A 15,851-nucleotide genomic window follows, 5' to 3' on the forward strand; every position below is an offset into this window, starting at 1 on the left:
TTTCAAGAAGATCTCATGCTCAAGCGACAGAATTCGGTCTTTGTAAGTGATATAATTTAAACTGCTATCTGCTTAATATTATTGTTATAAGTGTTTTGCATTTTCCATCATCATTATCATCATCATCAACAACAACAACTAGAACACAACTAGAACACAATCAGCAATTGGATGGTACATTATGTAAATATCATACGCAAAATAGGGGCACATGGAATGCTTCACCCTAAGTAGAGTAATGTCTTTCTGGGTTGCACTATAGGGGTACATGGAATGCTTCACCCTGAGGAGAGTAATGTCTTTCTGGGTTGCACTATAGGGGTACATGGAATGCTTCACCCTGAGGAGAGTAATGTCTTTCTGGGTTGCACATTTTTCTTCGATTGGTAATATTAACAATAAATCGGAAAATGTCTATCAATTTTTTTAAAGCAAACAAAAAGAACAAGTATAGATGTTGCAGATGTTGAGTTTTAATAATTGCCTTATTATTTTACTCTACAAAAAATATTTGAAAACTCGTGCTTCTTTTTTCGTCCCAGGCGAGGGATATCTTAAATGTATAGCCTTATCGGTGTGTATTACGTAACAACTTCATGATATACATACATAATGCAAGGATTTTCATATTGTTATTTAAGATGGGAAAGTCATAACAGTAATGTAATATCCTGAAGGAAAATCAAATAATATATATATATAAGTCGTACTTGAAGTTACGCCAGACGCATTTGCGACGCTTGATTGAGTTTTTATTTGCATTTATAAAAGTTTTTATCATTCGTTACAGCTTCGTTATCAAAATAAAAAGTTTTCTTTACGAACTGTTGCTCAAACGTGCCCACCACCAAACGCTTTAATCAACGGGGAGATTACTAGGGGGGAATCCCCTGTGTCTGATGCAGGTGTTTCCACGAACAATACTCAGTCTTCAGGTCAAGGTCACGGACTGAACTCCGCCGAAGAACCATTTGGGGACGATGGCAGGCCGCTCACAGACGTTTCGTTTCTAAGGAACAAGCCTAAACTTCTTGCCAATATACCGAATCAAAACGGACATCAGTTGAACGGTGAATATGTAATAAAACCGAATTTAGTGAATGGCCATACTTTGAAATCGGTTGAAGAAACGAAAGCCACGGTGATGACGCAGGTGCTTACGAGCATCCAGCTCGGCGTGAGGGGAATGCTGTCGTTCGCCATGGATGTTCCCGGTTTCCAAGAGTTGGACAGCGAGGACCAGGCGTCGCTTCTCAAAGGTAAGACGGCCATAAGTTTCTCCCAAGTTTTCACTTATTCAGAATCAGCCACTTGACAGGAATACAATCTTGATTGATTATGAAAATAGTGTTGTTATTTCATTTAGTCTGTGACTTACACACAACGGTCGTTACAGGTTTAAATCTTAAAAAAATATTGTTAAAAACACCGATGAGTCTCGTGCAAGATCCATGTTATTCGCGTTTATGTTCATATCAAATATAATATGGACATTATACGCCATTCCGGGGTGTAGCTTCTTCCAACAATGCAAAAGTTACGTACCACTAATGTTCAAGGTCAATGTCACAGTGAGAGGAGGTAGAGTAAGGTACGATTGTGTGAAGTTAGACCACACATCGCCATTCTTCAGGCAAATAATTTGCCCCAAATGTCCAGTATATAAAGATGGCGTCGCGCGCAAAAACAGTTTCCCGTACATAACCGTCAAGGTCATACCCAGAGGTAAAAGATGCAGCGTTCCATGATTTAAACTGCCATTTTGAAATAACCTGATTCACACATAAATTAAGATGTGTTGCTAACTGTGCCCTTGTCCGAGCATCTAGGAAAGTTCACATCGGAAATTATGTCGTTAGCTGTCTTGTTGTAAAATTATATATTATAATGCATGCTTTTCTAGATTACATTCAGAGTAGTTGCATACTTCGCATGCTTGTGAAGCTCTCTACACGATAAACTTCGCCTATATGACCCAGCCGAGCGAAGATATTTAAAATAAATCGTAAGCGTACCGATGTGTGTACTTCTGCATAACCTACTGTCTATGTGACCTAGCCGAGTGAAGATATTTAAAATTAATCGTTAGCGTACTGATTTGTGTACTTCTGCATAACCTACTGTCTATTTGACCTAGCCGAGTGAAGATATTATTTCAAATTAATCGTTCGCATACCGATTTGTGTACTTCTGCATAACCTACTGTCTATGTGACCTAGCCGAGTGAAGATATTATTTCAAATTAATCGTTAGCGTACTTTTGTGTACTTCTGCATAACCTACTTTACAACAACCATAATAATCTTAAAAGTCAGAAGGTAAACAAATTGAGGCAATGTATCATTCTAACAAGTGGAAAGAATTATTGTTATACAAGTTGGTTCACATAATTTATATAATGAAGACCAATATACAGAAACACAATAGACATAATCGCACTGTTCGCAGGGATGGAAGCTGGCAGGGTCCCTTTAAATTTGTTTCGGGCCCCTAGTATGTCTGAGAACATGTGTATGTCTGCTTTACGAGCAGAATTGTGAGCAAACTGCGCTCAGTTATTACATATATTACATATCCCCTTGTTGGTATGATTTCAGCGTCCAGGTTCGACATTTGGTATGTGGGCCACATCCGGTGCTTCAATTGCACCCTCATGGTAGGCGCCTGTGAGTGGGAGTTCCACGCGGAAGAGCTGGCCCAGGTATGTACATGGGGAGCGCGTTTATAAGGTGAAACAAAACCTTAATTTGATGATGCGGTGATTTTGATGTTCACGTCCATGATGATTACGAAGAACAGGTATGTTTCGATTGTTATTTAGAGGATGATGAATTATGATAATTATAATGTGCATAGGTGCTTTATGTATTTGTAGTTAAAAGCTACAGAAAGCATTAACAGGGATATTACTGTTCGCTCAAATGTAAACTCCCGTTACTTTCCACACGGTCCCCATACCCACAACTACACTCACGGAAATCCGGATGGACAGTACCAGATCCAAGCGAATAGCTAAAGAACTTAAGATCCAACGTTTGTTTATATCATCACCACGTGTCTGTCATACTTTCTGAATTATTATCATTTGTGAAAAGGTTCGTCATACAGGCGATTTTCACTCAGTAACGTCCTTTTGAACGATCGTCCGTTCTCTTTTTGTCATACCTTTGGACTCCTTCCCAACCATTCGTCTAGCTATGCACATCGTACACAGTGATACTTCTTACCCGTCGTTAAGCCATGCACATTGCTTCGGGCGCCAACATAAGGGTGCGCCCGAAGAGGATTCATTGTATTCGTGATGGACTAGAATTTGTAGTTTTTGTACTGCCATCCACACGTCTACGATGATAAAGCGAACGGGTGACCAGACGATACAGAACCGGTTCTGCGCTGACCAGCGGTCTTATCTTGGAAATACGACATCGAGGCGCCTATTCTAAGACTAAGCAATACCAGAGAAAGACGTGCTTTGAATAGAGGTGCTTTTTCTTAGTTTTATAAAAAAGATTGTAATAAATTCGTTGGACCCACGCGTAAGTAGAATAGTTGTGATAAAGGCCCAATTGATCCGAAACTCTTTGCTGATTTTTTTCATGTAAAGTTAACAACTTCAAGTTCTATCCTCAAATAAATACACAGTTCTCAATTATTTTGTTTAATAAAGTTGTTTTTTTTACGATCACTGTTAAGCGGGGATCTGAACCAAGATGGAATGAGAGATTTGAAGTTGTTAAAGCAAACTTTAAGAAATTAAGGGAACACGTGGCATTTGTAGAGAAATTATCAGAAATTAGTTGTCAAAGCAAATTTAAACTGATTAAGGGAACTAGTGGAATTGTAAGAGAAACTATCAGAAAATATTAATCAGTCAAATGATAATAGAACTAATGCAGAAAGGTTGATTGCGAATGTTCTGGAATTCAATGTCCTCGTGTTAATATATTTCTGGAACGACATTCTAAGAAGAATTGGTCGGGGTTAAAAACGTTTCCAGGACCCTTTCATGAATTTCAAGGATACAGCATACTAGTATGATCTTGAAGCATAGGAAATACAAATTAAGTCAAAGCGCGAGGGTTTGTGTGAAAAAGCACTTAACAGTACAAAGATAACATGGGCAGAGTTGGGGATTAAACTTAAAAGACGAATCAGGAGAAGGAAACGGATGCCTGAAGAATCGGCACTGGATGCCGGGCTTTCTACAGTAGAGGAGGTTGTGTGCGTAATTGAGTGTGTTAAGGATAGATGTCAACATGAAATAACAATGAAATTCATTCACCTCAATGACTTGAACTCTTTGATTTCACTTTATGATCGCAATCTTGTTAAAAGCGATGATTTAAAAACGCTTCACTAAAATCGCTTCGACTTAGCAAATTTCTATGACACTGAAGGGAATGCAAAGAACTGTTCAACGCGATTCTGGACTGTAAAATGTTACTTACTACGAGAGGTGATGCCTTACAATCGACACCTTTGGAATTTATTTCTTTCATTGTGTAGTTTGGCGATGTCTTTTCCCAGTTTGAGCTTTGCGCTGCAGATTCTCTTAACAAATGCAGTATCAATAGCCAGTTGCGAGCGTTCCTTCAGCAAGCTGAAACTCATTCCCTCATATCTAAGGGCATCGATGGGACAAGATCGAGTCTGTTGTCTTTAACTTCTCAGTATAAAGAAGGAAACAATTGAGAAAAATGTTTGTTGATGTTATCATTGACAAATTGCGGGCATGAAGGCAAAACAAAAATCACTTCAGTATGATGGATTTTCGGAATGGGTGCATTGGGTGGCGGTTGATATAGACTAACCGTTCCTGTCAGTTTTGTTGCCGTTTTAGAAGTTTACATTTATTTTACTCGAAATTGTCTTTCTATTATGTATTTTCAGCTCACCTGAGCACAACGTGCCTGGTTTGGTGTTAGTGTTATTTTGTAAAATCGAGTATCGACTAATGTGCTCTTATTATTCAAAGGCACCGTAAACTGTACTACGATGTTTCACGGGGAGGGGTCGGCTTACAATTTATACATAGAACCCGGGGTCGAATACTGTCTGCACATCGTACACAGTTATATTCTTACCCGTACGTTTTGCACATATATATTTCTTACCGTCATCTTGCTACGCACGTTTTTCACAGTGATAGTTCTTACCCGTCCTTAAGCCTCTGCACATTGTGCACAGTTATATTCTTAACCGTCGTCTAACTATGTACGTTTTGCAAAGATATATTTTGTACCCGTCTTCTATCTATGTTCGATCTGCACAGCTATGTTTCTTTCCCGTCGTCTAGCTATGCATATCGTAAACAGTTATTTTTCTTACCCGTCTTCTATCTATGTTCGATCTGCGCAGTTATATTTCTTACCCGTCGTCTAGCCATGTTCGTTGTGCGCAGTTATACTTTTTACCCGTCATCTTGCTATGCGCGTCGTGCGCAGATATATGTCTTACCTGTCTTCTATCTATCCTCGGCGTTATCCAAGGTTTGTCCGCAGTTGTTTTTCTTACCCTTCGTCTATCTATCCACGACGCAGTTAATTTTTTTCTTCGTCTTTTTGCTATGCTTGTCGTGCACAGGTATATTTCGTACCCTCATCTCGTAAATTTACCCTCTACACATTTAAGGAGCTAACCTCTTATTGGCTTCTGCTTAATCCCGTCTTTACCTTACTGGCCTACTATGTTCTTGCAGGTCTGGGGCGCTGACCTGGTGGAGATGATATTCCGGATGTCGCGGCAAGGGAACCTACTGGACTTCAGCACGGAGGAGATAGCCGTGCTACGTGCCGTCTGTCTCACCTTTACAGGTATATATCATGATAATTATAATGCCAAGGGAAAACATTTTATTTGAAAAAAGTTATGTTCTTTTTACTAGGGTATATTAAATGAGCGCCCGCACATTGGGCAATTACAGAATGGGACATATAACCAATATGCCCGCGTATTGTGCTGTTACAGCACGGGGCGTAATATGTGAGCGCCCTCATAGTGTGCTATAACAGCATGTAAGGCATAATATCTAAGCGCCTTTGAATTGTGCTATAACAGCACATCAGGCATAATATCTAAGCGCCCTCGTATTGTGCTATATTTTACCACGGCACGTGACTTGTTTTCTATATACAAAGAAGGAAAACTAATGTTGGTTATTACCCCTATATACCAACGGTTGTTTAAAGTGACGTAACTTTGATTGTCCGCGCACAGTTTATGAATGAAGACGACGTCATTTGATTTAAATTGTTTTGGTGACGTCACGTTAAGCGGAAAAGTGGAGGACGTTCGGTTAATATAATTCTCATTTATAACCTTTATATCGCGGATAACTTTTTAATTAAATCGTGTTAGAATCGAAATAATCGACGGGTAACCGTTGGTTATTGTCGTAATAACCAACGGTATGTCGTTCCGATGCTTGTTATCAAACCACTCGGGCTACGCCCTCGTGGTTTAATTCCTACACATCGGAACTCCATTTCGTTGGTTATTACCGCAATAACAGCATATGAGACATAATATCAACGCGCCCTCGCATTGTGCTATAACAGAATGTAAGGCATGATATCAACGCGCCCTCGTATTGTGCTATAAAAGCATGTAAGGCGTAATATCAACGCGCCCTCGTATTGTGCTATAACAGCATATGAGGCATAATATCTAAGCGCCCGCGTATTGTGCTATAACAGCATATGAGGCATAATATCTAAGCGCCCGCGTAATGTTTTATTACAGCTTATGAGGCTTACTATCTAAGCTTCCTCGTATTGTGCTATAACAGCATATGAGGAATAATATCTAAGCGCCCGCGTATTGTGCTATAACAGCATATGAGGCATAATATCTAAGCGCCCGCGTATTGTGCTATAACAGCTTATGATGCATAATATCAAAGCGCCCTCGTATTGTGCTATAACAGAATGTAAGGCATAATATCAACGCGCCCTCGTATTGTGCTATAAAAGCATGTAAGGCATAATATCAACGCGCCCTCGTATTGTGCTATAACAGCATAAGAGGCATAATATCAACGTGACCTCGTATTGTGCTTTAACAGCATATGAGGCAAACTATCAACGCGCCCTCGTATTGTGCTCTAACTGCATATGAGGCATTATATCTAAGCGCCCGCGTATTGTGCTATAACAGCATGTGAGGCATAATATCTTAGCGCCCGTGTATTGTGATATTACAGCATATGAGGCATATATCAACGCGCCCTTGTATTGTGCTATAACAGATTTAAAGGCATAATATCTAAGCGCCCGCGCATTGTGCTATGACAGCATATGAGGCATAATATCAACGCCCCCTCGTATTGTGCTATAACAGCATATCAGGCAGTACAGCTCACGCAAAACCAACAAAATCCGCGGCTATGCCGCGGACACATTCTTTTGTTTTCGAAGTTACTCCGCATATACAACGAGTATTCCCTCGGCATCATGCCGAGGCACTCCGCGATAGTTCGCGGAGTTGCGCCGCGTCTGTTCCTGCCTCGGCATCAATCCGCGGCATCACGCCGCGCCTTTACACGCGGCGGTTCGCAGAGAAAAAAAAACAACAAATATTGATTTTATACTATAAAAAATGTTAAATAAAGTTTAAATATACAATTATTAGAAACAGATACAAATAATACGTTGATATGTTTACTTCTGCGTGATTGTGTAAACCTTTGATATGCTTCTCTGCATACGGACCTTCATACATAATGATTTTTTTAGGTCATTATAACCATATCAATGAAGCTTACACAGTTTAATCCCGAACATGATCTCGGAAACGAGACTTGCTTTAAACATCGAAAACAAAATATTCAGTATCATAAGATTTGCGAAAATACATACGAGAACCAAACAACTATACACATAGACAACAAATATACACATAGACAACAAATATAAATAATGTTGACAATTTTAATAAAAACATATGTTCGTTTATATTTTAAAATGATTACTTTCACGTCGTCCCGATTTTCAGAAATGGCAATGTACATGTTGCATCTAAATATGAATTTGCACATCGCATCAGGTGATATACGCGTGTTCGCCGAGAATACCGCCGTCTCGATTAGTCTGCAATTAAATAAAACAGTAGCACGTACAAATCGTTTGATTTCCAATGCCAAACGTTTGTCCTACCAAACTTTTCAGCAATATTTACAGAATTTGCTTTTAAAATGGCAGTCGTAATAAACGGAATTATCGGGCAATATATAGAAACATTAAACGGGGAATAAATGTGACTAACAAAATAATATTGTGACGCAAAACAGTATCATTATTGTGGCAATTAAATACACTTGTAAATCTGCTGTTCTCTTAGCAAGTGCGCGAAAATAAAGATGACTTGTGTAATATCACGTTATCCGCCTGGAGACACAGGTGGAAGTAACGTACCTTGGATAGTATTTTTTTAGGAGCCCAATATATTCAAATAAATATATAAAATCATGTTAAATGAGAAAAAAAATTGACAAAGAGCCATGAAAAAAAATCCCTACCCTCTGATATGGAATCATAACAAGGTCATTAACTAGACTTTATTATAGACCTGTCTTCGCGGGCCGCAAAAATGTCAAAAATAGCTTTAATCCAAAGCATCCCTTGATCCTCCTATGGGCAATTGGACAACCTTTCAAAAAAAGTTAACTTCAAAAATATCTGTCCAGCCGTTAACTCACAGTCAGTCAAAAACCGAGCAATATTTCGAGGCCGTTTGTCAACCCGAATAAATCTTCTACAGACTTTCAAACAATATTTTTGACTTTTCTCCCCTTATTCGATAGCTCGCGTCCTATTCATTTAAAACAACGAGGCGTGTCACATAATGCATGCATATGCAACCACTTACCCCTAAAAACTAATTCCAAAATGTTATTTATTTTCTTTGCAACAACTGTTTTATCTCTAAATTTGATTTACTTAAACGAAAGTAGCCATCGCTCTTGAACCCGGCTTGCCGGTGAATTACACTGACAGAGCCAGGCACATAAATATCCAATCAACAACAACAACAACTATGTTTTAATAAAAGTAAATAAATGAAAAATACTTATCATTCTGATTGTATTGGAATTAGTTTTTAGGGGTAAGTGGTTGCATATGCATGCATTATGTGACACGCCTCGTTGTTTTAAATGAATAGGACGCGAGCTATCGAATAAGGGGAGAAACTTCAAAAATATTGTTTGAAAGTCTGTAGAAGATTTATTCGGGGTGACAAACGGACTCAAAATATTGCTCGGTTTTCGACTGACTGTGAGTTAACGGCTGAACAGATATTTTTAAGTTAACTTTTTTTGAAAGGTTGTCCAATTGCCCATAGGAGGATCAAGGGATGCTTTGGATTAAAGCTATTTTTGACATTTTTGCGGCCCGCGAAGACAGGTTTATAATAAAGTCTAGTTAATGACCTTGTTATGATTCAAATATCAGAGGGTGGGGATTTTTTTTTCATGGCTCTTTGTCAATTTTTTTCTCGTTAAACATGATTTTATATATTTTTTTGAATATATTGGGCTCCTAAAAAAAATACTATCCAAGGTACGTTACTTCCACCTGTGCCTGGAGAGCGTGAGCATTTTAATTGTAATTTTAATAAATCTGTGCAAATAATACGAGGATCTATAACAAGTTATACAAGCGTATGCGAATGCATTAGGAAATGCAGTGAGAACCACGCCTTATAATATCGAATTTTAAACTGAAACATTAGGCGGTTAATCTTTTGATGTGTCGGCATTTTGTTTCATTTCAGACTCCATGCAGTTTTCAGATCTTAATCTCAGTGCTTTATTAACCGAACTCGTTAGTTTCTGGACACGTGTGCTACTGAAAATAGCCACCGGTTATGGCACAAACAAACACTAAGTGTCTAGTGTCCCGTGCGTTTTATCCCTAAATGTTAGATAAGCACGTGCACTATTAATTATTATGTTGGTCAGTACAAAAGGCCTTCTGAAATCCGCCGACTGCGTCTTTGTTTTATTGTTCAATCAAGCACCGATAAACCAATATCCTGTGTATTACAAAAACATAAACTTTAGATAAGCACGTGTCGTCTGTCAAAACAATGAACAATAAACATATGGAAGTAATTCTCGTATATGATCTCGGAAACGGGACTTGCTTTAAACATTTACCATTACGATATTTATTTTCATTAGATTTGCTAAAAACAAATGAGAACCAAACAAACATACACAGGCAAAACAAAATATAAATAATTATGAAAAATTAAATGGAAAAATAAACGTTGGTTTATTTTCGAAAAATCGCTTTTACTTTCTCCCAATTTCCAGAAAAATGACTTATACATGTTACATAAAATCTAAGTATAGATGACACTGTTAATTGGTCGTTTTAAAGAATATGAACTTTACACGCTTGCGCAGTCAGATACAGTACAATAATTGTTGCAATATTGAACGAACTAAAATATGAAAATGATACAGCGTTTTCGACTTTTATTTTATTCAGGAAATTGTCAAAATCATTTGCGAGATACCCCAATAGTCAAATGGAAATTGACTACGAAGCTTTTACAAGGTTGTCTGCGCTACGCAGTTTTTGTGTATAAATAAATACACCTACGCCTATTTTCGCGCGCTTTTTGTCAAGACAAACACTGGACACGAACATATCATGGGCATATACATGTATTTATTTGTGGCTAAAATTCGTAACAAGACATGAACTGTACACGATGCGCGCACACCATTTTAAGTTATTTACGCATGTTGGAATCTCTGTTACCCTTAATTGTCCCGATTGGACACCTATTTCATCAAATCTTTAAATAGAAACATAGGCCGAAATTCATTTGATACTTTAGAAAAATGGTTGATGTTTGTGTTAATGAGTTTTCTTGAGCACTTTTGACAAAATTGTCGTCAATATTAATCTGAATTTGCATTTGAAAATGGACATTGGGAATACACGGGATTATCGGGTATTGGATAGACGGAAAAATTCGCATGTATGCGGTAATCAACGCATGATCGGGAAATCGATAGACTCGGGATTATACGCATCTATCATGGAAAGGTTTAAGAAACAGTTTATGAAGATAATTTGGACAGATGATGCAAAATCTAATTGTCAATGTATTATGTAGTTAATTGTTTCGAAACGTAGTAACGCACCATGTAATAAACATTATTATGCGAAACTCGGAGTCAATTTCTATCCGAGGCACGTGTAAATTGTAAATTATAGTTAATAAGATTGTCCGCCGAGTGACTCGGCATCATCAACAAATTCCTCGGCATCATGCCGAGGCGAGATGCGGAGTGCCTCGGCGGACAGACGCGGCCACTCGGCGACCAGATGGTCGATTCCGAGTCGACTCCGCGAACACAAGATGGCGTCTGACTCCGCGGATCGCGGAATATGTTTGTTTTGCGTGAGCTGTACTGTAAGCGCCCTCGTATTTTGCTATAAAAGCATGTAAGGCATAATATCAACGCGCCCTCGTATTGTGCTATAACAGCATATGAGGCATAGTATCAACGCGTCCTCGTATAGTGCTATAACAGCATATGAGGCATAATATCTAAGCGCCCGCGTATTTTGCTATGAAAGCATTTCAGGCATAATATCTAAGCGCCCGCGGTTTGCGCAATAACAGCATTTCATGCATTATATCTTAGCGCCCGTGTATTGTGCTATTAAGACCTGATACATATGAAATTGCGCTGTTTCAGAATAACGTCATTTGACTGAGTGTATTTTTTGCTGTTACGGCATTCTGCGATACGCCCGCCTATTGTTCTGTAACAGCATTTGGTATATTGCCCGAGCGCCTCTGTATATTGTTCTGTTAAAGCATTGGGTACTAGTATATTGCCCGAGCGCCTGTTTAAAGTTTTCTTTTAAAGCATGTGGGATTATTTCCTAAGCGCCCGCGTATTGTGTTCCGTTACAGCGTTGTATATGTTTACCGACCACCTGTGTAGTGTTTTCTGTTACAGCATTGGATATATTACCCAAGAGCTTGTGTAGTGTGTTCTGTTACAGCATTGGGTATATTGCCCGAGAGCTTGTGTAGTGTGTTCTGTTACAGCATTGGGTATATTGCCCGAGAGCATGTGTAGTGTGTTCTGTTACAGCGTTGGGTATATGGCCCGAGAGCTTGTGTAGTGTGTTTTGTTACAGCATTTGGTATATTGCACGAGAGCTTGTGTAGTGTGTTCTGTTACAACAATGGGTATATTGCCCGAGTGCTTGTGTAGTATGTTCTGTTACAGCATTGGGTATATGACCCGAGAGCTTGTGTAGTGTGTTCTGTTACAGCATTGGGTATATTGCCCGAGAGCATGTGTAGTGTGTTATAGCATTGGGTATATTGCCTTAGTGCTTGTGTAGTGTGGTCTGTTACAGCATTGGATATATTGCCCGAGTGCTTGTGTACATTTAGTGTGTTCTGTTACAGAATTAGATATATTGCCCGAGTGCTTGTGAAGTTTGTTCTGTTACAGCATTGGGTATATTGTCCGAAGGTTGTGTAGTGTGTTCTGTTAAAGCATTTGGTATATTACCCGAGTTCTTGTGTAGTGTGTTATAGCATTGGGTACATTGCCTTAGTGCTTGTGTATTGTGTTACAGCATTGGGTATATTGCCCGAGTACTCGTGTATTGTGTTACAGCGTAATAAATCTTTAATACACTAGTGTTGCCCTCTGGTGAATATACTTTTGACTGACTTTTTCAAGTTTTAAATTAAACATGTTGAAGTTTCAAAAAACCGCTGTTTTCAGGTTTGATTGTATGAAATGAAGACGTTTTTGTGTATGAGTACAGATAAATTAAAGTATTTATACTTCCCGTTACAAAGCAATAGGTATTTATTGAAAATCCCCTTTGAAGTCTGCCCATCTGTCAGTCCGTCCGTCTTTTTGCCCGTATACACAAACTTGTCCGTAAGTCTTTTTAAGTTTTTATATACCTTCCAGCGTACAACATTTAAACAGGCAGATATTGTTCATTATTAACGGGGTTTTGCATGAGAGGATTTTGTTGTCGTACGTTAAAATTACAAAATAAACCCTATTTTTAAACTTCATAACATTATTATAGTTATTATAGACTTTCAAAGCAAAACTATATATCACCGACACTACAAAACTAATAAATGTATGTGTTGTAAATTGATATTTAGTATTATACATCGGTCATTAACTTTGTTTTATATTAAAAATAACATTGAGACCATAACTTACCACCCCTCTCAGATCAAATTATTTATGTATGTAGTTATGTATGCTAGGAATGCATTAACTTAAACAGTCGTTTCGTCTTAAACCACGAGACCCAAATGTCAAAATGTGGTATGTAACATTGTTCTATTGCTCTCTTCCAACTTTGTTTAAAAAGTGATATGATTTGCTTCGATATTTTATCGTTTAATCTGTGTTTGTATGCTGCAAAAGCAACAAAACATATGCTTCAACAAATTTCCCGGGGCCAGCTATTATAGTATGAACTATAAATACACAGCCTTGATCATCTGCTTGTTGCAGATCGCTGCCCCACACTCAAGGAGAGGCAACGCGTGGAGCAGATACACAGCTTCCTATGGGACGTACTTAAGTACGTCGTCTCCCGTAGGCTCAAGGACTTCAACCACTGGCTAAGCAAGACCGTTAACTTCCTGTGTCTACTGAGGGAGTTTGGTATCAAGTTCGAATCTGCATCTAGTCAGCTGACATTAGACTGGGAAGTGCTCTCAAATAATCCGCTCCTTCTATCGGCGTTCTTGAGTTAACAGAAGGATAGCTGTAGGGGTATCTACCTCGACGCGCAATAACACTATTGCGTAATTCTTTGTTTGACATATGAGTTTTCTGTGAAATGTCTGATCACCATCCATAAAACAAGCTAAACATGTTGGTCATTTATTAAATAAAATTAATTCTCAGCATTTTTACGATATGAATATAGCTTGTAGTGAGTTTCGGTTTTGCGTCATTTTGTAAACGAGGTAAATAACGAAATTGTCATGTAAGATTTCAAAACAAATGTACATATAAAACGCAAGCATCGGATGATAACATTACTATAAAGTTACTGTATAATTAAATAGACATTAATACTCATCAGACAGTTTACGGAACATAGCTCTTTGTAAATCACTGACGACAAAAACATGCGTGCGATTACCAAAATTAGAACACTTGTTGGGGGGGGGGGGGGGGGGGCAGGGATTCTGGGTTGGGGCGTGGGGTATTGTTTGGGTGGAATCGATAGTGGTATTCAGGTAAGTGTTGTTTTGTCAAAGTTTTAATAAAATCTGATCATAAATAAAGAAGTTATGGCAATGTAACTAAAGTAATATGCATATCGTAAATGGTTAATTCTTACAAAATGCTTGATACAGTTGTCTGCTCTTGTTTATAGGTTGGGGTCATGTTGGTAAAGAAGTTTGCAAAATATGAAAGCAATATGTCAAGGGACAATGACAATATTTGAAGTGGTACGCAAACTTTAACATAGATTTATCAATAATATGCATATTGTAAGTGAAAAAAAGGGCCATAATTCTTACAAAATGCTTGATACAGTTGTCTGCTCTTGTTTATAGGTTGGGGGTCATGTTGGTTAAGAAGTATGCAAAAAATTAAAGCAATATGTCAAGGGACAATGAAAATATTTGGGGTGGTACGCAAACTTTAACATTTGCACGCAAACGCTAATGGGAACGGGAACGCTAACGCCGACGCTGGGGTGAGTAAGATAGCTCCACTATATATATTTCATATATATTAGTCGAGCTAATAAAAAAATGACTGCATTAAAATCTTTCAGTAAATTTTGATTTTCTAGATCAATTTTCACAACAATTTTGAGTAAAAATATTTTTTATTGACAACCTTTAACTTCTTTCAACATACAATAATAGGGACATAAAGAATCATAAATGCTAGATCAAGTCACTGACTTATAAGCAATCACCTAGTAGGGCAATACATTAAATTATCAGAATTTAAAAAAGTCCGGACCTTGTTTACGATATATGCACATGGGAGTTGACCGATCTCCATTGGCAACAGTCACATCAACAAATAGACAAATAGACTGTAGGGCAACATAATCACAATAGCAACACTTGGGACTTTGGTAGGTAAGAAACTGAATATATTAGGATATTAATAAATCTTGCTTTTTTTTATGTCAATAGTACACAATTATAGTCTTAAAGAGTTACATTAAATTTTGCCTTCATGTGTTTTATTTAATATACAATATTAATTGTAATATCTACAATCATAAAAAAACAAAAGCAATGTAAAAAAAATATAAGCGTTTTTCTATTTAGAAACAAGACATGTGTTCGTCAGAAACACAATGCCCGCTATTGCGCCGCTTTGAAGCCACAAATTTGACCTTTGACCTTGAAGGATGACCTTGACCTTTCACCACTAAAAATGTGCAGCTCCATGAGATACATATGCATGCCAAATATCAAGTTGCTATCTTCAATATTCAAAAAGTTATGTCCAAACTTTAACGAAGGTTAAAGTTTTAGGAAAGAAAAATACAATGATATTTGACCTTTAACCTTGAAGGATGACCTTGACCTTGAATTTTCACCACTCAAAATGTGCAGCTCCGTGAAATACACATGCATGCCAAATATGAAGTTGCTATCTTCAATATTGCAAATAATCAAAATTTATCCAAGGGTACAGTTTTGGGACACACGCATGCAATGAATGACAGACAGACAGACAGACAGACAGACAGACAGACAGACAGACAGACAGACAGACAGACAGACAGACAGACAGACAGACAGACAGACAGACAGACAGACAGACAGACAGACAGACAAACAAA

At 38.0% G+C, this 15,851-nt stretch overlaps 2 protein-coding genes across 2 annotated transcripts in view; one reads left to right on the top strand and one right to left on the bottom strand.

Moving 5' to 3' along the window:
* The window catches only part of LOC127841555 (nose resistant to fluoxetine protein 6-like), a 370,059-nt gene that overhangs the window by 172,229 nt on the left and 181,979 nt on the right, over positions 1 to 15,851 (bottom strand). The window lies entirely within an intron of this gene.
* Positions 5 to 14,170, top strand: LOC127841654 (vitamin D3 receptor-like). Its single transcript, XM_052370676.1, has 5 exons — positions 5 to 42; positions 791 to 1,259; positions 2,598 to 2,701; positions 5,699 to 5,813; positions 13,535 to 14,170. The coding sequence occupies exons 1-5, from the start codon at positions 16 to 18 to the stop codon at positions 13,777 to 13,779; spliced, it is 960 nt and encodes a 319-aa protein (XP_052226636.1). The 5' UTR covers positions 5 to 15; the 3' UTR covers positions 13,780 to 14,170.

Source organism: Dreissena polymorpha, chromosome 1 (assembly GCF_020536995.1).
Source record: "Dreissena polymorpha isolate Duluth1 chromosome 1, UMN_Dpol_1.0, whole genome shotgun sequence".
NCBI classification, from domain to species: Eukaryota; Metazoa; Mollusca; class Bivalvia; order Myida; family Dreissenidae; genus Dreissena; species Dreissena polymorpha.